At 40.0% G+C, this 23,712-nt stretch overlaps 1 protein-coding gene across 1 annotated transcript in view; it reads right to left on the bottom strand.

Moving 5' to 3' along the window:
- The window catches only part of LOC148410152 (retinoic acid receptor alpha-B-like), a 30,780-nt gene extending 7,421 nt beyond the window's left edge, over positions 1–23,359 (bottom strand). Inside the window, exons 1-7 of the mRNA XM_088436841.1 lie at positions 22,279–23,359; positions 5,925–6,079; positions 5,442–5,583; positions 4,592–4,749; positions 4,302–4,478; positions 4,009–4,213; positions 3,213–3,280 (exon numbers count right to left, since the gene is read on the bottom strand). Of these exons, the coding sequence (XP_088292967.1) occupies positions 3,213–3,280; positions 4,009–4,213; positions 4,302–4,478; positions 4,592–4,749; positions 5,442–5,583; positions 5,925–6,079; positions 22,279–22,477 (1,104 nt within the window). The 5' untranslated portion in view covers positions 22,478–23,359. The remainder of the gene's footprint in view (positions 1–3,212; positions 3,281–4,008; positions 4,214–4,301; positions 4,479–4,591; positions 4,750–5,441; positions 5,584–5,924; positions 6,080–22,278) is intronic.
- Positions 23,360–23,712: the final 353 nt, after the last annotated feature.

The following is a 23,712-nucleotide window of genomic DNA, read 5'->3' as shown; positions in this document are numbered from 1 at the left end:
CCAGAAAATACTGGCTAAAATATTGGCGCAACGCCTTAGCCTAGTGATGGGCAAAGTGGTGCATCTGGACCAAACTGGATTTGTGCCAGGCAGAAATTCTTTTAACAACCTCAGGCGATTGTGCAATGTGGTTTATACCCCGAAAATACAGAAGGAAACAGTAATACTAAGTTTAGATGCAGAAAAGACATTCGACCGAGTGGAATGGCCATACCTTTTTGCTGTTTCGCAGAAATTTCAGTTAGGAAGAGATTTCATTTCTTGGATAAGACTTTTGCATACAAACCCCTCAGCAAGAATTCTGACAAACCAAACAATGTCTGCTCAGTTTAAACTATGCAGGGGAACCAGACAAGGATGTGTTCTTGGCCCACTACTGCACATGCTTTGGAGCCTTTGGCGCAAACAATCTGCACGCATCCAGATATTCATGGTTACAACAGTCTACATTAGGAATATTTGATCACTTTATGCTGCTTACATTTTGCTATACGTAACAGAGACCAGAACATCTATACATTTGGAACCTTTGCAAGTTACAGAATTAACTAGTGTAATAGTGAATTATTTCCCATAAAATTGGACGACTGGATGTGGCTTGCAACTCTCCCATTTAAAGTGGCAATGGATAAGATAACGTACTTGGGCGTCGTGGTGACAAGGAACTATAGCACCTTTGCGAATGCAAACTTTCTCCATCTCATAAACTGAGAAGCAATATTCAGTTCTGGAGGACATTGCCACCATCGTTGGTACGAAGGGTGAACACCATAGGTATGGTCTTTCTCCCGCAATATTTATACATAGTCCAAAACATACCAGTCTTTTTGCCTAAATCCTTTTTTAAAAATACAGATTCCATTGTCTTGTCTTTCATATGGAACTACAAGTCACACAGAATAAAACAAGAACACCTTTGCAAGCACAAATCTGTTGGGGGCCTAGCACTACCGAACTTCATACATTACTATTGGGCTGCAAATTTATGTACTTTAGCTCTCCTGCTGGATGAGACCGCACTGCTACCTTCAGGCCTACAGATGGAGAAGGAGCAATGTCACCCCTACTCCGTTGGGGCAGTGATACTGTCTCCCACTCGTCTGACAGCCACATACTATAACAACACCCCGGTGATCCAGAGCACAATACAGATTTGGAAACATAAGAAAATACTTCAAGCTCAGAACCTTGTCCTTATGCGCGCTTATTAATTGCAACCCGTCTTTCTTTCCCTCTTGTGCGGATGGTGCCTTCAATTTATGGACAGAATTGGGAATCAGTAAAGTGAAACACCAGTACTTGGAGGATACCTTTATGTCGTTTCAACAATTGCAGGAGATAATACAGACTGCCGAACAAACAGCTTTTTAGGTATCTTCAGTTACGTAATTATGTCCACTTTCACCAACCACAATTTGAGAAGGCTCAACCAGATGTTTTGGATGGTGGTTTATGTGAGTACCTTAGCGCCAAACACAAAATTTCACTTTTTTATAGATTACTGCAAGGGTTCTACCAACCCTCGACTGAAAAAAATCCAAGATGAGTGGGAAAGAGAATTTGGAATCTCCATACCTAAGGAAATTTGGGAGGAGGCTTTGCAGAATGTGAGCAGACTTTCTGTGAATGCTCATCATTGTCTGATGCAATACAAAGTCATAGGCTACATTACTCGAGGGAAAAGATTCACATTTTCTCCCATATGCAAAAAATGCTTCGATACGAAATGGAAATGCATAGTTTTGCTCTCTGTCCAAAGCTTCAAAATTTTTGGGCGGACATTTTCTCATTTTTATCAGGTGTCCTGGACATCCAGATTGCTCCAAATCCAATACTGATCATTTTTGGGACTTCAACTGAGGCAAAGAGGCTAAGGCCTGCGCAAAAATGCTTATTATCGTATGCTATGATCATTGCAAAGAAACTTACTGTATATTGCAGCAATGGAAGGGTAAAGATGTTCCAGTATTGCAAAAGCTCACTAACACACTCCATCTTGAGAAAATTAGATATACAATTGGGGGTAATCTGGATGACTTTGGACACATTTGGCATCCGTTGCTCATATCTTGAGGATGTTTAACAGCAGGTACGGTCGGTCAGGATGGGGAATCAGGGATTGGGATAGGGGCTTAAGGTTAACTCAATTTTACGTGAGTCTGTCACCGATATAGTTGATTGTGTGTCGTATGTCATTTTCATGTATTTATTTTCTTCTTCCCTTTTTCCAGGGACATTAATTGCAAAATTAAAGAAAAATTAAAAACTAATGTGTGTCACTTTCAACTGTATTATGGTTATTGTTATAATTACAATGTATTTGTGGCTTCTTGTGAAAATCCTATAGAGTCATGTCCTGTATGTTTTTTGTCAAAAAACATTCGTCCATACATTTTTCGGCATGGTTATACTAATTTCGAAGTCTCACCACAAATACTGTCGTTTTTCTGTAAGGGCAGTCACTAGCTGTGTACAGTATTCTCCTTTATACTCCATCAATCCATTTTCTAGGGCCGCTTAGCCTCACAAGGGTCGCAGGCTTGCTGGCGCCTATCTCAGCTGGCTTTGGGCAGTAGGCGTGGGCCCCCCTGAACTGCTTACCAGCCAATTGCAGGGCACACAGAGACGAACAACCATTCACGCACCCAAACACACCTAAGGACAATTTAGTATGTCTGACACACCTGCCATGCATGTTTTTGTAGTGTGGGAGGAAGCCGGAGCGCCCCCACGCAGGCTCGAGAGAACATGCAAACTCCACACAGCAAGACCAGGCCCAGAAAAATTTGAACCGAGACCTTTGAACTGTGAGGCAGACGTGCTATTCACTGCGACACCGAGCCGCCCTCCTTTGTACGATATTGCCAAAAAAAAAAGTCAAAATAAAGAAGGGACCTCGAGCTGTGTGGGGACTAGAAGTCTTGTGGCATCCTAATAGAGCGAGATCTCGTCGCAAGAGCTCTCGTCCCAATCCTACTGAAAAGTATTCTACATACGTCGACATATATCGGACTCTGGCTGGCTGGTGCCTATCCCAGCCGTCTTGAGGCAGAAGGCGGGTGACATCCTGGACATGTTGCCAGCCAATCGCAGGGCACACAAAGACAGACAACCATCCATAACCATCACAATCACACCTAAGGGCAATTTTGAGTGTTTTTGCTGGACAAAAACATGTGCATAAACAGTATATCTAAATTTGGATGTCAAACCTTTAGAGCTTCTAGCATTGGCTCCTGAAGAATATCCACTTTATCCGACTCCTCCAGATCCTGACGGTCTGTGGGACAAGAAGACACACATAAAATTAATATATTTTGTTTTGAATTTATTAATAGTTGTTGTACAGTGGTACATTGACTTACTAGTTTAATTGATATGCTGCAAGCTCTTCACTCAACTAACCATTATTTTCTATAGGACCACCACACCACCTAACCAAAAGATGTGTTGCGCTGATTACAGTATGCCTTCAAAATATTTCTCAACTGACAAATCTATTTTCCTGAATTAACAAATTTATACAAGTTGTTTTGTGTAATTTAATAAATGGATTTTTATACATGTATACATTTATATTTATGTACATCCGAATAGTGGACCAGGTCAATCATGCAATGACATGATACAGACGTAGGTTTTTATTTCTTCTCTGTCAGTGAAAATTGTATTTATTAATTTTTTCAGGGGGAAAGAGGAGGCATTTGAAATTTGTGTTCATTATGATGTTTTTACAGAAGGTACACTGAGTTTCTTGTATAAAATACTTGGCATACGGCACATTGTGTTCTTACTGAATATGATTGCTTGTGTTAAGTTAGTTGATATGAAAATACAATTTTACAAAGTTTTGAAGAGGTGAGCTACAGCTTGTTAGCATGATGTTTTGTAATCTTGGTTATAGGTTTATCTGTTAGTGTTAAGGGTTTGACAAAAATTGCCAATAGTTACAAACAATGTGCTTGAAGCCATCCTAAAAAACGAAATCACATTTTATAACTGCAGTACCTCCACAGAGCAGGCAGATGGCACTAAGTAATCCCGTTTCGGCATCGTCCATCTCCAGTGGGAGCAGTTGGTTGGCGAAGGAGAATACCAGGTCTGTGAGTGGCCCGAAACCAGCGTTGTGCATCTGTGTGCGGTTGAGAGTCAGACCATCTGAGAAGGTCATGGTGTCATGGTCTGGGGTGTAGCGTGTGCAGATCCTCAAGATCTGAGATAAAAGTAAAAGTAGGATTGCAGGCTTTTCCTTTGAATTCCTGAGTTTCAATTTTGGAACTTGTTAAACATCTTAAACAGACCAGTATATCGAGGCAGGCGGCTTTGAGGAGGGTGATCTGATCAGCAATAGATAATGTTGTGAAGCCGGGCAGCTGCTTGGCAAACTCCACTGTCTTTATAATGCATTTGGTGGACAGTTCACTAAACTTGTCCCAAAGGTTGACATCCAGAGGGACACGATGTTCAGCGCTGTTGTTCTATAATCAGGAAAAGGAAACATGAAAAGTCATTACAAACTGAAAAAAATGAGCAATTAGTTGAAATTCAGGATCAGGTTTATGAATATGAAATAAATAATAACTACGAGTACCGTAGTGTACTTCCCCAGCTGACCAAGAGAAGGAAATGTATCTTGGTGTGCACGGCGAACTTGCTCAATCATCTGCTCTGTTTCTGCAGACAAGACGTAGACCTCCACCTCCACTTGCCTCTTCTCCTCCTTTTTCTTCGTTCGGTCATTTCGAACCACTGAGCGCAAGGTGAAATCACAAAAAGTAACATTTCAAAAACACGTCGAAGCTTTGCATCAGATCAACACATGCGGAGAACTAATTGAAAATATATGTTTCAACATTTTTTGTATTTCCCTTGTAGCAATACTTTAAAAAATCTGGGGTTTGTGACTGGTTGTCATTTTCAGTGGTGTAGAAGCTACTGCATTATACGAAGAGAAGTTTTGAATAGTTTGGTGGTCTCATTTAGACTTAAGATTGGAAGCTGCTTTTTATGTGATGCGGTGCTTTTCCTCTTGTATTGCATATCAAATTGTGCAGGCAGTCATAGTATTATGGGTGATGAGTGGCTTTAGTTTGTATTTGTTAATTTCCAAAAAATATTGAGGGTGAATATGTTTACCAAAAACAGCCACCAGATAGCGACAAAAGCCAACAGTAAAGGTTTTTGTAAAGGTTTTTGGGTCAGCAGCTCTACATTAATTTTTAATATACTGCTAGTACTGAGACAAAACTGGGATATATATATATATATATATATATATATATATACACATATATATATATATATATATATATATATATATATATATATATATATATATGTGTATATATATATATATATATATATATATATATATATATAATATTCAAAGCATGTACATAAGTCAGTGCAAAACATCTAAAGTACATTTATAAAGAACTCACACTCCTTGGACATTCCAACATCGAGGCATTTCTGCAGTCGACAGGACTGACATCGGTTGCGTGTAACTTTGTTTATGACACAAACTTTGTCTCGATGACAAGTGTATGCCATGTTTTTCTGGATGCTCCTTCGAAAGAATCCCTAAAAAAGTTATGACACAATTATGAAAAATGTTCTAACAAATAGAATGCTCGTAACTGTGGATGATATTAGGGACCAAAAAAAAAAACCTCACGATTAAAAAAAAGGATACTATTTGCATGTAAAGAGTGTGTGTGTGTGTGTGTTTGTCTGTTTATTGGATTAGATAAAGCTAAGAGGATCAGTGATCCTAGGGGAGGTGTAAAGGTCATGGCCTCCACCCTGACATTATCCAAACTCCCTGTCGACTCAACCTCTGTTTAAGACACTTGCCTAGTATCTAGCTGCACTACTGTTTTTGTTGTCCAGAACCTAAACAGACATTGTGTGAGTTTGCGTACCTTGCAGCCTTCGCATGCGCTGACTCCATAGTGGTATCCGGAAGATTTATCCTGACATACAAAGCAAGGCTTGTAGATGCGCGGCGGAGGTGGTGGGGATGGGGGGCTTGTGACCAGCAAATCTTCTCCGGAACTCGTGCTTTCAGTTTCTATTGCTGCAAGACGTGAACAAAATTATTAGTGTGACACCAATTCAATTAGGTTTCTGCGAGCAGATGATTCACCTTTTGCTTCCTAACTTACTTAAAACCTAACTTGGTTACAATGTAGACACATTTTGTCTGCAGCATTGGTTTGCTACAGTATATTTACACTACAGTATTTTCCCGGTAGCCACAGAAGCCCCATTTCAAGTTATTGAGGACAAAATGGGACTGAACAGGGAAACCTGTTTGCCTGTCATTGTTGTGGACATGGCGATGCAGTATATGTAAAAACATGCCATGTCCTGGTTGTCAAGCATTTAAAGCATAAACAAAATATTGTCAGAGTTTGTCATCTTAGAGGTGATGTTTTATGAGCTATTTATTGTTAAATCTATGTGTTTGCCTTTATAGATTACAAATCTGTGTCACTCGCTGTCTCACTCTGCATTTGTTGATCTAAACTTTACATCTCCATATGCAGATGCACAGGCTTTATCATGGCTGGCAAAATTTTGCCAACCTTCAGTTACAACTTCTACAAAAGCCCTTTTAGACAAAAATATAAGTAAACTCTCTTGTCAACTCGGCAATACACACGATAAGCAACATTATTCCCAGGTTCTTACATTCTGATGGGGAAGGTCACCTTTAAAACAAAAACTGATTTATTTAAATCAGGTTTGGAGTTATAATCATATAAGATTAATCCATATTTTTTCGCAGGATTTTTTTTTTTTTTCCGGATATGCAGCAAATTTGAACTTAATCAAAACTTTTATGAAGCATAGCCTTCAGTCCTGCGGTGGACAGGGGAGCATCTATACACTGAGCTTTGAAAGCCTCTGCAGTCATTAGAGTCCTTCAAGGTGAAATCAAACCCACATCCTGCTTGAGGGAGTGACTGTGCATGTCTTCATCTGCTTCCCATCACATGAATGACCATTTTCAAAAATGTTATGCCCTATCTGGTCCAGTAAGGTTTCCGTTGCTTGTATCCAGTTGGACCATGGCTGATAACTTTCATCATCTAGTGTTATGAAAACCTTATGGTGCCCCTGACTTAGCAATTTCACTGGAAGCAGAGTGGCTCCTAAACTGAAATTTTAGGGGGACACGTAGAAAATGTGAGAATTTGTATGATAAAGCACAGGCCGAACCATAGTGCACCTTTTAGACTCCAGAACTCAGAAGCCCTCCTGCACCGATGGTTAGTGGCAGATACTATGACTGATGAGAAAAAATGTCAAGACTCAAAAACTGAGAAATAAAACAAACAAAGATCCATACAGGAATGCCCTAGCTGTCAGGAGCATATGATAAAGGTAGCTTCTGAAGCTTACAAGACAATTAATCATAAACACACCACCTTTGTGAGACTATCCCCATTAACATCAAATGTACTATAGTATTCTGTAAACTAAAACATCTCGACATGAGACTGATATGATTTTTACTATAAAAACGTCAGTGTGTTACTTACCGTAATTTCCGGACTATAGAGCGCACCTGATTATAAGCCGCAACCTACTACATTTTAGAGGAAAACCGATTTTGTACATACACAAGCCGTACATACACAAGTTTTAATAATATAACTTAACAATAATAATATAACTTTCTTCCCAAACGGTGCCTGTGACAGGGCAGTAAAACGGTAGCAACATGGTAGCAACACGCTAGCAACATGGTAGCAACACGCTAGCAACACAGTATAACAGGTCTGGTAAAACAGGTCTGGTAAAAGAACATACTGGTAAAAATCACGGTAAGCCGTCTTCATCTTCCTCCTTTGAACTGAAGCCATCAAAGTCATCTTTCTCAGTGTCGGAATGAAACAGTGTCATATAGACGTCGTCACACACTCCCTCAGCCTCTCTCTCGCTGTCACTGTGCCCTCCTCTCGGTCACGCAGCAGAACGGCTTTTCGGAACCCGTTGGTGATGGTGATTTTTTTTTACGCTGCCCCACGCTGTCAGGATCCACTGGCTGACTTGTGAAAAAGTTGCCTTTCGCAGGCGGCCAGTTTTAGTGAAAGATTTCTCGCCGCTAGTCATCCAATTCTCCCATTCAACACGGAGCGCCACTTTAAATGCACGATTCACACTAATGTCAAGCGGCTGCAAATACTTCGTTGTGCCCCCAGGAATCACAGCTGGAATGGAGTTTGTCCTGCGTCATATGCCTTTCTTTTCGCATTTTCCATGATGAGGGTATGTTCACGCTAATTTAATTTATGCACAAGACAGGAAATTGCAGTCCTTCTTGACGCATATATTCCACCGGTCTTAATCTTACCTTTTCTACTCGAGCGCCCCTAGCGGCCGTTAGAAAAATTACATAAATTGGCCGCATCACTGAATAAGTCGCAGGGTTGAAAGTTTGGGAAAAAAGTAGCGGCTTATAGTCCGGAATTTACGGTAGTAGTCTAAGTGTGGGAGCAATTTTTGATTAATTCTTGATGAGTGCCCCGATAGCTTTAATTTATTTGTACTTTTTTTTCTGCTTATTAACATCAGAGGAACCCGCATTGCCAAATTATGGGCTATCGCCAGTCCCTAAAATCCCCAAAACATCATTAAAAGCATAATTTACCAACGTTGCAATAAGATACATTTCAGACATTTGCCAGTATCCAGCTCCCATAACAACAACATTGTTTTGTTATTGATTTTGTGTTGGAGGTTAACTTCATGGGCGACACGGTAGAAAACTGTTCAGCACATCTGCCTTACAGTTCAGACGTTGCGGCTTCGATTCCGGCTTCAGCCTTCCTGTGTGAAGTTTGCATGTTCTCCCTGAGCGTCCATGGATTTTGTCTGGGTACTCCTGTTTCCTCCCACATTCCCAAAAATGTGCATGGTTAAGTGTATTGGTCCCTCCAAATTGCCCTTAGGTCAATCTGTAAAGTGTGAATGGTTGTTAGTCTATATGTGCCCTGCGATTGGCTGGCAAACATTCAGGGTGTCCAAATGCTACAGCCCGAAGACAGCTGGGATAGGCTCCTACACGCCCGAGAAACTAGTGAGGATGAGCCAATGAGAAAATAGATAGGTGGGTGACAATATAGTGTATTTTTTACTTTTATTACTTGCTATGTGCATTTATATGGCTAGATGACTTGTGAAATGACCTTATTGTGGAGGAAGTGTGGAGAGATTCCACCAGACGCTAGCCACAAATCATCTAAAAATTTCACTAGTATGATGCACAATACTATATTTACAAATCCCTTGTTGACATACAGTTTGACTGCAACTTTAACTTTTGGTTGTTGGGGAATCAAAATAGGGTCCTTAAAGAGGGTATATTTGGAGAAATCTATACAATCAATACTACCTGTGAACAGGTCTAAATTACATTAAAGGTGTTTGGCAGAGAACAAAGATAAAGATGCCTTGTCCTGTCATTTCTCCAATGTGTTGATCTGGTCACTCACGTCCACATTCCAAATGCCCCGCAATCATGTGGGACCCGAATGAGAGACGACCATAAATCTTTGAAATCACACCATCCATCATAAAACATTGGCCGAAATACAGATAGTGCTCATTTTACCTCTGAAAACTGTTGTCCCCGGGACTCGCAATACTAAAAAACTATGGGTCCTGACAGAAATGTTTGGAGTCCCAAAAATTGTGCAGTAAAAAACGACAAAGTCCAAGGTTCAAACTGTATTTACAAGACGTGAGCAAAAATCAACATTAGATATTAACAGACGTCACAGTAAAATTTATTAAAATGGAAGGAACAAACGTCACAGGAAAATTTATTAAAATAGAATGAACTTACATGTAGCGTCAGTTATCATTTTCGTCAAATCACAACCACTGATATAACAGTCCATTTTGGTAGAAAAGTCCACTTTTTACTTTGAGGGTTCATTTGTTTAGTTTGTCACTAAACTACTATACTAGTCCTTTAGTGCGCCGACACTTCCTTTTTTAAAAGTCGCCGTCCATTGCACTTCTTCATGCGCTATGTGTTGATTTTAAAACTATATAATCAAGTGTAATTATCACTTTCACTGATACTTGATATTATCCCATTCACTCTCATTGACGACACTAGACATCACATGTTCTCAGTATTGCTACTATCAGCATAGCAATGAAAATTAATGGCATGTTAAGGCGCCCACCGTGGTTGCTGTCTTCTGTTTGCTGAGGTGAACAGAGTAAGAAGTTCACTGTGTGGTTTTGTGCTATGCATGCAATGATGATTCTCTACAATCTAAAAAAAAATGCAGTTTACTTTTCTTTTGGCCTAATGATACTTTTTAGAATGTTTACTGTGCTTTTATGTTTCTATTTGCACTTTTATTTCATTGTACAGCACTTTGGTTGACTTCGGTCTTTTTAAATGTGCTTTATAAATACAATTTGACTTGACTTGACCCTGACTTCTTGCAGTGATTTCGTCTCCTGCCAATCCCCTCTTACTCTCACGTAATATACATGAATACATTACCATATTAATTAGCCATGTGCACATTGTTCATGTGAATCGAATACAGTAGCAATGAAGTACTATACTAAGTAGTATGCAGCACGTGCGCTCTGAAATGATTTTTTTTTTTTTTTTTTTTATTGGTGAAGTTTTTACCCAATCACTGCAGATCAGTACTGTAGCGTACTGTAGCATGTGCCGTGGTGACATCTGTCTGGTGATATGCCTGGTTATAAAGGACGTCAAACGCTTCAAAATAAAACATGAGAAATCAAGTAACGTATGAAACAAACATCATTGGGGCAATTTCATTTTGATGTTTTCCCCGGAAGCATGGTCCTGACAACGATCAAAATGTCATCTATTTGATCATTACCTCACAAATTGGCTCACTAGTACCCGTATTTTTGTAAACAAAGATTATTCCACCATTTCAATGTAACTCTACATATAGATAAAAAAAATGAAATTCTCTAAGATGACCACGGAGTACAAAAGGCTTGTGAAATTAGCACGTGGGCATATGTGCAATTGGATTTTTTGGACTGACTGCCAGTAGACAATGTGGTTGTTGAGATGCTCTTATGTCTCAACAGGAAATAATAAAATAGCGATACGTAGTTTCTTAAGAGTGGGCAGGCAAAAATAGATCAGAGTAGGCAGATGAAGGGTTCAAAAGTTACAAAAATAAAGACTGAGATACTTTCTTTGATATCTGTTTTAACTGCAGTATGACTAGATGTTTGTAAAAGAACCAGTGTAAAAAGTTGAGAAATAATTAACCTGTCACGCTCAATTTCTTTATCCTACAATGTCAAAGAAAGCATTTCTTTCAGATTGCATTGATTCCATATAGATAACAACTTTTCCTTCACAACATTTTGTCTCCATCTTCTCTCTCCTTTTGCTTTTGTTCAGGGACATGGCAATGATAGAGTGTGACACATTCTAAGGTCATGACCCTCCAGATTAAAAACACAATCCCTTTGCTTCTCCCCCTTTCTCTCTGCCCCCACTAACCTCTAAACTAACACACTTCCACGCCACACACACACACACACACACACCACACACTTGTCTTGTCCCCTCCCCCTACCTTGGTAACCATACCAGACATTCCACTATTGAGTTTGAGCTTCCCTCCCTTGATCTACTCTCTTCTGTCAAAGAGGAACAACACAGGGAAAAGAGGCCTTCCCATATCATCAGCCTGGATCGAAATATTCCATTCTCTGCCCAACGACACACACACACACACACACACACACACACACACACGCAAACACGCACCCTCCACACACACATACACACGCACACACACACACACACACACATATCACATTGGGAATGTTATGATGCATATCATGCAGACAAAGCTATATAACTGCTAGTCCAAAAACAGGAAATATACTGTATTAACTTTAGTTAAGTTTTCAAGTCACACCTGTAGACTAAATGAGCTTGAGACAAGTAATTACTGACTTGTGCCACACTAAATACTAGCTTGACATGCATCTTTTCATTCACAGAATTGAATTTGATAAAAACGTCAAGAAAATGTTGGATTTTTTTTTTTTAGTACGCAAGACTTAAAGTCAAAACTTACTTTTCTATGATTGATTATCAGTTTGGTGGTAGGTGCTACTGTCTCAGTTTAGGAGGAAAACGAGGGACAAAGTTTGGCATATTTTAGGCCTCTGCTATTGCTGCAAAGTAATCAAAGGATTCCATGCTGCTTCTAAATGAACTGTCAATTAATTTCTGACCGTTTTTTTTTTTAATTTACATGAGGCCTGTGTCTTAAAAGCTGAGGCACGCTGTGAAATATTAAATAAGTTATTTGTATCCAATAATTAACACTTAAACACTAAAGAGCAGACTAATAATGTAAGATTTTTTTCAAGAAGTTTTTTGACAAATGTACAAATGTGCTACATTTAAAAGTGTTTGGTTTCTTACATGGCAAGTACCCACAAGAACAAGCATGCAGGGATGTGTAACCTGAACTTGGAAGTTCGACTTCTTGGACAACTGAGAAGAGTTGTTAAAAACTGGTTTTCAAACAGAACAGAACTAGTCAGTGAACAAAGGCAAAAGGTTAAAGGCAGGGATGAGTCAGAACCAAGTGTACACTTGTTTCCAGGAAAGCCGTGCTGTGATACAACAGTGGGTGAGATGACTTGGCACTGGAACAAAGATAATGGGTCAGTGCAGTGTGCGCGGGAAGCTGAGCAGGTGTGTGCGGGAAGCTGAGCGGGTGTGTGCAGGTAAAGAGGGATGATCAGCTGATTAAAAGAGGAGGTTAAGCTGATGTAGTCGTAGGGCAGTGAGAGAGACAGTAATTAGAATGAGTTAAGAAGGTCAAACAAGTCACAGAGTGAATGAATGAATGATAATGAGCCTGATTGTGAAGAGGCAAGTCAGTTCAGGGACCATGATCAAAGTTATTTTAGCCACACACTGAGTTAAATAAAAAATGCTTGAGTTGTGGCTTTGTGAATCTGTTTTCAATCATTGGCTACCTTCTTGCAATTGCTTATCAGAAATTCTTACTCTGTACTAGCTTTCACAAAGAAAAGGCCAAAGATCAGCCTTAATGCATTACACCAACAAAAACGATTGCACAGTCACAAAGGCGCTGCAAAATCATTTAAAATTTCTGTATAATTCTGATGAAATCAAATGCACGCAAGACTATAAAACATGACTTTCAACACCCACAAGGGAATATCTGTAAGCAACAGCAGTATTAAGTATTACTGCACTTAAGTGACCGCACCAAAAATTAATGAGAAGCCAGAGGAGTGGCTAGTAAGAAGAAGGCTGTGGGTGTAAAGAGTCCACACGCAAACTCAATGGCTTTTGTTATAGTATCAGATGTAAAAAGCCTGCATGTATGAGGCCATGGGCAGAGAATACCAGAGGTGGGCACTTTGTCACCACTAACAGACTGTCTGTCAGCCCGTCAACGACGGACGCCTGTTTTGCTGATGGACCGACAAATGACGTGATGCTCAAAAAAAGGCTACCGCATTTTTTGGACTATAAGCCGCGACTTTTTCCTCATGATTTGAGCCCTGCGGCTTATAGTCCAGTGCGGCTTATCTGCTGTTTTTTTCCCACCGGTCAAGCAAAATGTGTGTATCTGCTCAAGGAGTCGGTTTATGGAACAAATATTAAATAGAACTGCAAAGATGTGAACCAATGGCTGTGCTCAAAAAGAGTTTTAAAGTAATTAAAAATATGTTTTTAAATGTCTAAATTGAATGATTAAGATTACTAAAATAATTCTGCCCTTCAGAAGTGCAGTACCACCTTTGTTGTTTGAGATTTGTACATAGACTTAGAGCACCCTCTTCTGGTTATTTTGAAATAGTTTTTTTCAGTAGACGTGAGTTACCCAATGTGGAAGCACGCAAAGACGATAGGTTAATGTTCGAGGATTGCTGATCTTATTTTGTTTTGCCTTGGATGAGAATTGTCCCTAAGTACACAAGTTGTCATAATTATGACATTGTTCATCTGTTTTGTTTATCGTTAAAGACATCGGAAATAAGAGTATTTTTTTCATGGTGCAACTTGCTTGGTAGCTTGAGAGGTGCTATGTATCATTAGCTGATTACGTGTTTTATTTTTCTAGTTTTACGGCGACCTAAAGAGGGTAATGGTCAATGGCCATTTTTCAAATAAAGCAGAGCAAAAGGAAAGACAGTCTGGTTTTTTGAAACATCATTATCCAGCCGTTTAGCTGGCGAAAAACCCGACGCTTTGGAGTGAGGACGGCATAAAGATCTTGCATAAAATTTTGTGTATGATATACAGTATATATGATTGTATATTATTTAGGTGCAGTGTATGCAATTTTCACTAAATTCATCTATCAATTAAACAATGGGAGACAGAATGCTGTTAAAGAGAGGATGTTGCAGTTGGTAGACGTTTTAAAAAAAAATATATATAAAATAAAATTAAAACTGTCATATACCATCTTTTTGCATAAATATCTGATGTTATGACCTGCGGCTTATGGTCCAGTGCGGCTGATCCGTAGCAAAAGATTATTTTTTTGGGGTAAATTTTTTGCTGCTGCGGCTTATATAAAGGTGCGGGTAATAGTCCGGAAAACACGGTAATTAAAAATGTCGGAATAGCACTTTTCATCCGTCATTGTAATCATCAGGATAGACATTACGTCAGATGTCCGTCAGACATCCGTCAGACCGCCACGCCCCTTTTTGCTTAACTATAATGCAGCTGACTTGCGTGATTATTTGCTATGTTGCTGCAACTTTTTTTGTACAAACTGCAATCAGCCAGCAGTCAATGTGACAACCTAGCACAACCAAGCAGTGGAGAAACATGTTGTCATGTTTGGTTGGATTTCGTTGTATTTTGGGTTATATTTTGGGTTGTGTGGGGGTTTTGTTCATGTTCTTAAGTTCATCCTTAAGATCCCTTGCACCTGCCTTTCCTGTCTTTGTCTCGTTTTTGTCCACCTGCCTGTTTACCTGTCCTCCTCAAGTCATCCAATCAGATTGCCCTGCCTTTTGTCTCTCTCCATCTGTTTTGTGTTTCCTCGTACAGTGTGAAGTTTACTTAAGTCCCCAGTTTTCATTCAGTTCTTGTCAGATCATTGCTTGCTTTTTTTTGTCCTTGTTGTTATGCTGCCACCTTGCCGTTCTCAGTAAGTTTATTCTTAGTTCCTAATTTTGTTGCTACCTTGTCCGTTTTTTGCTAGTTGTTATTCCTGCCTTGTTTTATTATTAAACCTTCATTTTTGAGCCAGTTCCTCTCAGTTTTACTGTATATTTGGGTCCCCCTCCTTCCTTGCCTCCACATACCCCGTTGCAAATATCATGACAGAATGACCCGACCAAAACCTGGACCCAGCAGGAAGCCCCCGGGGGCTGACAAGACGCTGCCACACACCTCGCCCATGCCCTCAGCCTGCCTGCCAACCCCCTTAAGCCCTCTTATTTGTTCCTTGTTGTACCTCACATCCGAGCCCTCCTATAACACCCCTGTACCCGTCCTCCGCGCTTCCCTCTTCCGCATCCACTAGCACCGTTGGATATCCTATTCACGCATCCTTCTTCCACCCCCTACACCTGCATTACCGAGCTCCCTTATCCCACTATATTTCCATCCCACGCCACGTCATGTTACGAGTGGGGTCACTCAAGAGTCTTGCTCTCTGTTGTGTTTCTTTTTTCCTGTGTTTCCTGCCATCTTTTGTTTAGGTGTGCCCCAGCAGTGCACGAATGGGTCGGCTCCAGGAAGGCCCACGATTGGCTGCTGCTGATTGGAGGTCGCACACCTGCCATATATTAAGAGGAGACGGCAGACAACTTTCGTCTCTCCTTAGCTTCCAACCAGCCACGCATTTGTACCAATTGTTTTGAAACTGAGCAGTAGGGGTGAATCGCCGTTTTTGTTGTACATTTTCTTTCCTCCTGTTTTTGGAGCTAGGGAGGTAAACTTATTGTCTTTTTGTTGTTTTGTTTGCTAGGTTAGTTTGGTTATTGCAGAGATTGTTTTGTTTGTTATTTTGGCCTTGGTTCACCCTGAGTTAATTGCTCCACTCTTTTAGTAACCCTTTTGTAAATAAATGTATCTTTTGTTTTCCAAACCTTTGGGTTATTGGCTGGCTGCTTGGGAGTTGGGGAAGGCGCGGCCCATTACTCATGTTATGTCCTAGACCCTAGACTGGGACGTAACACACGTCACTCCGATTTTTCCGACCTCGATGAATATTCACTGCCCTCGTTTCCATCTGAGTTGCCCCCATCACCTATAAGCCCTCCTCACTACACCATCAACTCAGATTTTTCTGATTTATAGGATTGCTCCTCCTTTGTTAAATTTAATCAATATATATATATATATATATATATATATATGAATATATATATATATGAATATATATATATATATATGAATATATATATATATATATATATATATATATATGAATATATATATATATATATATGAATATATATATATATATATATATATATATATATGTAAACACACATACATACATATACATATATATATGTAAACACACATACATACATATACATATATATATACATATATATATACATATATATATATATATATATATATATATATATATATATATATATATATATATATATATATATATATATATATATATATATGTGTGTGTGTGTGTGTGTGTGTGTGTGTGTGTGTGTGTGTGTCTTGTAGTGCCCGTATCCCCCATGAAACTGAAACATGACTCTTAGGTAGAACTGAGACCTGAGACCAATAGAGCAGTGCCTGTTTCCCTTGTAAAACTTGCTGCTGGGAGTGAAGGGAGAGAAGAGGGCTCTGCTGTAATCTTATTGGCTCTTTAACATCAACTGGGTAAGCTGATTGGCTGAGACACCTGTACTGTGTAATGCAGCATTCAAGTTTGTGCATCTCGCTTTCCGTTGTGAACACTCGTGAAGAGTTGTTTGCTTGTGACACCCTAGAAATGTCTCTGAAACGTCCTGTGTCTTTGAATTCTTTTAGTGATCAGAAAATGAAAAGGAAGACAATGAGCAGAAACAAAAGTGTCGAATTCGAGAAGTTCACCCTAAAAGAATATTGGCGAGAATATAATATTGAGACATGTCTGACCAACATTCAGAATTTTCTGAATGAGATGAAGCAAATTGTGGCCTAAAGTGGTTCATGCCCAACCAAGTCCACCCCTCAGCCGTGCAAAATGCTATGAAGCTAACGCAGCAGCTAGACCATGAAGGCTTCCTCAACATGACATCAGAGAACGTTCACAGGCACCACGGGGGTGAACCCGGGTTTAAGAGATTGCCACTAACATAGGGAGCGCCATCGAGTTCAGCAACCATGTTGATGGAGTCATGGGATTATGAAAGACCATTTTGACCCAAAAGACGCACAATTTGTCCATCAGAAATTCCCGTCAGAACCTCCAGCAGAACTTTAGTCATATGTAACTGTCTGGAGAGCTTTTATACATGAATGCAACATATGAGAGAGAGCTTGTGCGAGCAAGAGACTGTAAAATTGAAATGTTTTATTGAACATATTTCATGCTCTTTATTAATGTACGTACAACTGCATGGAATCCATTTATCCTGGGGGATTTCTCGACCCCATTAACGTGATGAGGGATCACTGGAATTGTAAAAAACAAAGCTGACTACTTCACAGATTTCATCTAGTTATTTTTCCAATGGAACCCTCACTATAAATGAGGGTTCACAAAATTTGCATCTATGTGTCACCTGCACAAAACCTTTTATTGCTTAAAAAGAAAAAGTCAACCCTAAGTTAGAGGTTTCAAATGTATGGCCCACAGGACAGATCCAGCCCTCAAAGAGGTTTAATCAGACCTGCAAAGTTATTTCTGAAGTATTACAAAAATAAAATAAATAGGACCGAATCCATTAGTCTACTGTCCATAATACTGTAACGCGTGTGCCAAAGGATTCACTCAATCATGGTTTGTCAGATTGCTTCTTTATGAAAGAAAACAAATCGAACTTTTAACAGGTGTGTAGTTCTGAGCTGCTGTTATCCGCAATGTTCCGAATTACAGCTTACTCTCTGTCCTCTCCTGAAGTCTTCCTCATAACTGGATAACAACATCACAGTACACAAAAATCCTTATTTTTGCAAGCAATGCCCAGATGAGCACTGTCACTTATAAGCAAAAGTGACCACTTGTCATGCTTGAGCAAAATCGGTAGCTGATTAACAAAATGTAGTGAGAGAATGTAGAGCAGAACACCACCTTTATAATTAGCATCAAGCATCATCGTGCAACTACACAGCGCAGACAAAATCCTTTGATCGCCCCAAAAAGCATCTCAATTGTACAACTTTGCGAGGAGTGCAGTCGAGTGCTGGTGCTGTAGTGTCTCATTTTGGACACTGGGCAGAACCCACATAATGATATACATGACATCGAATCACTATGCGTTAACTGCTGAACAGTAAATTAAGTAACTTTATGAAGAAATACAAGACTGATTGTTTGCTCTGCCATATGGTAGGGCTGCACCATTATGACCAAAATAATAATCATTATCTTCTGGATCATTATCAGACATTCGACTTTACTTCGTGAGGTAGGGCTGCACAATTAATTGAATTTTAATCACGATTACGATATTGGCTGCCACGATTATTTAAGATGAAAATCTACGATATTAAGATTTAAAAAGCCGCCTCCCAGTACATGTGAAATCAAGCACTTTCAGTGCAAGGCAAAGGCAAGTTTAAGACATCATTAAGCTTAAGAATTAGCAAGTGAGCAACTCCTGGAAGAACATCCGCAGCTTGGTTTATGCTTGACGCACCCCGAGAATTCGACGCGGCTCCTTGTGTCAAAATGACATCTTTTCGGCAACCGCGCCACTTCTCGCGGTGTCCGCGCTGGCCAGCAATGCATACCTTCTGAAATTTATTTATCGCGTAGAAGCGCCGGGCAGAAAACATGTCGGAAAATCTACTGCTTATTGGTGTTTGCCAGTGAATACTGGTGAGCAATGAGAGGTGAGGATATATATATATATATATATATATATATATACACACACATAGCACGGCTGGACAAACACGCTACGGTGCTTTTAAAAACTTCTTGGGACACCAGTGTGGATAAAAAATATCGTACATCTCAGTTCAAAGGTAAAGAGAGCTAGCTACTCAATGCAACACGGCACTTTAAAAAAACGTTTGGGAACACCCGAGTGGATAGACTGTACATCTCAGTGCAAAGAGAAAGAGCACGAAGAGGTCAAGTAAAGTCGAGTCGGGAGATATTGAAAAGACTGATCGATTGTGACCATCGTTTGTTTTGGTGAGTGCAAGCCTTTTCTTTCTTTATTGTTTAATTTTTAATATGTTTGTGTTATTTTATTTTGTTCCTATTAAATTAATGGTAAAGAAATAAAATGATGTTCTTCTTATATTAAACTGGGCTTTGTAATTTGGACTTCATAAAATTTTGTGGATATTTATTTTAAATTATTATTAATTCTAAAGTTTTGACAGCATCATGTATAATGACAAGTTTTAATGGCTGATGAGGGTTTATTAACAATTAAAAGCTTCGGAAAATAGCCTGTGTAACCCAGTAATGCGTACGTGTGTGCTATTTATACGAGAGTCTGACATCACAGAAGGCGTACGTGTGAAAGGCACAGCCCGCCACTGCGTAGTGGCGATGGAAACCGCATACTGTATATGAATCCAGATTTCAGGCTAGCATCAGTGAGCTTGAGGTGGCTTGACACAATCTCCTAATGACAATGGGAACCTTGTCTATGAATACAGCTAAAGGATCAGGCCAGTTAGTCAGGCCTTTGGTCGGCCTCTCTTGGTCAATAGTAGTGGTATGACCCATAAAGGCTGTTCTGGATGAATGGCCAACTTTCTCAGCAAAAATCTTTAAGTGCAAGCTACAATCCAGGCATGTTTTTTTTCGTGTTTAATTCCTTGTGCGTGTACTGTCAACATACTTTCGTAAGGATAGTGTACTGTACTGTACTTTATACAAGAACCTTTGGTTTTAGTTGATATACGCATATTACATGAACACCACAGAGTAATAATGCACTGTTCACTTTAAGAAAATAGCACAGTTGTATTGAAGCCATTAACTTCTGAAAAAAACGTGCAATAAATGTACTTTTATCTCCAACCCATAAAAAGGTAAACATGAAATGAAAACCATTCCAGGTCAAATGTATGCTGCAAAGAGGTGAGTTAGAGCTGACACCCTATCAAGGTCAAATTAATTAATAACCAGCTTTCCAACTCCAAGCTTTTATCTTTTAGCTAATGGCGAGGTAAACCCACATGCAATTCCACAGTACTATAAATATGTCTGTTTGATATAAACATTGACACGCATTCAACTCCCTTTTCACATGCACACGGGTCAAACTTAGTCAGTGTACTCTCACATTCCCAGGCAAACTGTGAGTGTGAGACGATCCATGTAGTGTGTGTATCGAAGTGTACATGAGCCCCCTTCGTGTGTCAGTGCATCTCAAGTAGATAGAGAAAGAGAGGGGTCATTCAGTGCGGACAAGTAATGACTGGGCAGCTGACACAGAAAAGAAAGAGGCAGATAGAAGGTGGATATAGAGAGGGAGAGATGTAGGTCACTTCCCAATTGTCAGTGACTCATTGCTCTGGATCTCACCCAAACACACACACATGGACACACACTCACGCATACATGACGGACGGACACACACACACACACACACACACACACACACACACACACACACACACACACACACACACACACACAAAAGCACAAAGCCAAGTACCGTCCCACGGTTACTGCTTGCAAATCACTGGAGCGGTCGTCGAATGTGAATGTGTGTCTGTGTCCATTCGGCCTTTGACCTTTGAACCGGTTTGATGCTCATCATTCCAGTCACACACTAAGACACAGACACACACTCTGGAGGCAACCCACCCCACACCCTCTATCAACCACCCCAATGTGCCTATTCTGGTCCTACATCAACTTCACAAAATGTCAGGAAAAAGCATTCGGTCTTGGTTAAAATATAACTACAGACAATAGGCAGCATTACATGTAATGAGGAAATCAGTTACAGCCTTATCTTAATTCACCACCATAAAAGACAATCTTTCCAAAAAGGTGTGTCTCGAGTGCTTTTAATTGCAGGTATAACTTAATATAAAAGTCTTTCTCTCTTCTGTAGTGTATATTTTGAGTTTGTTTGGGGTTTTTTTTACATTTGAAAGACACTTTATATTCAACATCAACTCCTGCTCACATAATTTGTTTTTGAAAGTTACCTAAGTATGTAGGGTGCAATTATAAGATGATTGAAATTGTAAAAATAATACATTCGATTACGAAAATTCACATCTCATTTCAGATTAAATTTACTCAATTTAATTGACTCTGTCTAAAGCTTTATGTTCGACCATGCAGAGATAGCTGCTGTTTGGTAGTTCAGAAAAGCTATATAAAATGATAGAATCTATTTAAAACAACAAATAAGTGATTTTGTTAATTAACATTTAAGATTTTAAACACAATATTTTTCTTAAATTCTTGTAAAGCATAGATTTAAAGCAGACAGACCATTCTGGGGCTGCTTGAATGTGAATTACGCAGTGCATATTTCTGTGCATTATAAAGTAACAGTCAAATGTTTTGATTAATTCAATGGCTTTGTTTTTCATTATTTTTAAATTTCTTGAATTGAAGAGTGATGCTCAAATCGCGGACATTGTGAAGAAAAATTGATTAAGTAATTTGGGAAACAAAAAGTGTTGATTAAAACAAAATGTGTTTGATCATTTGGATTTTTGAAAGAAGACCCCTTTTGGCCACACAACAACTTTGCAGATCTTGAAATTTCTCAGTCAACTTTATAATGTGAATTATGTTTTATGACTTGGAATTGCTTTCAATTCACAGCTGTGCATTTTCAACAGTTAACAGCTTGATTTTTTTGACCTCTGAATGTCTTCTAAACCGTTTAAGTTTGAAGCTTTCCAAACTTTTCACTGGTACAATACCTGGAATCTGTATGGGGATGTTAAATAAAACGAGTAAGTCACTGCAACAACAAAATAAAATATCATGCGCCCCCCCCCCACACACACACACACACACACACACAAAACTCGTTCAAATGTCCATTAAACACAATACTGTGATGGCTGCCAGTCGCTCTGTTCTTAAAAAGCATGAGACTTACAGTGGCAAGATCCGCTCCAGTGCCTGCTGGTCACCAGGGACCCCCCGAACGGCCTCTGAAGCCCGCCGACGCCGGATAGCAGTCCTTTTTCAGGCTCGAACGCCGGCGGTCTGTGGTAGTAGTCCATGCCCAGAAAGGAGCCGCTGCTAGGGCTGCGGGGGCTGGGACTCAAACCCACAACATCCACGTTTTCATACATCGCCGTAATTTTCTGTCTCACAGTATTTATCAGAAAAAAATGAAGCGTGCAGGCGGCAAAGCGAGACGTTGGAAGAAGACAAGAGTTCACATCTTCATAGTGGGCTGCTGGGCGAAGGAGAGGGGGAGGGGACAAGATGAGATGACCGGTCCTTTTGACCTTTCGACCCTTGACCAAGCGCCGTTTGCTGTCAAAGTCAGCCCTAAAAAGCACCGGTTTATTCCTTCTTTTCGGTTTTATATTTACGTTGCTACAAATGCAAGAAAATTAAGCGACGGGCTAGTGACAACATTAAAGCACACACGCCGATAAAACGACCAAAATTAGCGTTATATTAAAATGTCGATACACATAGTGTGTAGTGACTTTCTATAAAGTCCCAACGTACCTGGTGCCAATTAAAGAAGAGAAACAAAACAAATGGGAAAAACTCTATTAAATCGCGCGTCTTATTTGAATCGCTAGCTAACATTAAACCCTTGGGCTCGGTGTCATTCCGCTTCTAATGTGCCGAGCAAGGCAGCCAGCAGCTTATGCTTCAATCCATGGCCGCCTGCGGGAGCTCAAAGTGGCTCACGGACCGCTCCAAAGTCAAGAGGTCCACTCCCGTCGGTGGCCTGCGCTGCTCGCCTCGCTCCAGTTCACCGAGTCCACACGTCTGTCGACACATAAAACCTCCACGCCCCGTAGACCGGAGCACTTTAAAACTGCCGCGACGTGTGGAATGGGGGATACCGAGTCCCGCGGTGTAATAGCGGGCAGCCTGTTTAGAAAGTCGGTGCAGTTCTTCTTGTTGATATTTCCTGTGTTGTGTTCCGGCTATGTCCTGTGGTAACCTCCGGCCTGTACTCGTTGGCCTCGACCCCAGTTCTCGTTCCCCCGTTCTCGTTCTCGCTCTCTCTCTCTCTCTCTCTCTCTCTCTCTCTCTCTCTCTCTCGCTCTCTCTCCCTCGCTCACTCTCTCTCTGCATCAGCTGAACACGAGCGCCACCCATCTGCCTGTTCAGTCAACTAAATTTAGTTGCAACTAATGTACTACAACACTAGTAAATACATTTTTTCTTCGGAATGGATTGTTTAGCAACACATTAGCAGTCATGGAAGATTAGTTTTACACGACTGCTTTTGTTTTTGTTCTTTTCAGTGTGCTCTTGTTGTGTTGTGTCATACCTAACAAACGCAGTACAGCTCACAGTACTTAAAGGGACAGTGTGTATGATTTAGACACTTTTTCAT

This window comes from Hippichthys cyanospilos, chromosome 16, assembly GCF_059441005.1.
Source record: "Hippichthys cyanospilos isolate Australia breed blue-spotted pipefish chromosome 16, RoL_Hcya_1.0, whole genome shotgun sequence".
In the NCBI taxonomy this organism is placed as follows: Eukaryota; Metazoa; Chordata; class Actinopteri; order Syngnathiformes; family Syngnathidae; genus Hippichthys; species Hippichthys cyanospilos.
The sequence above is the reverse complement of the archived record's forward strand: the minus strand, read 5'-3'. Positions and strand labels throughout refer to the sequence as shown.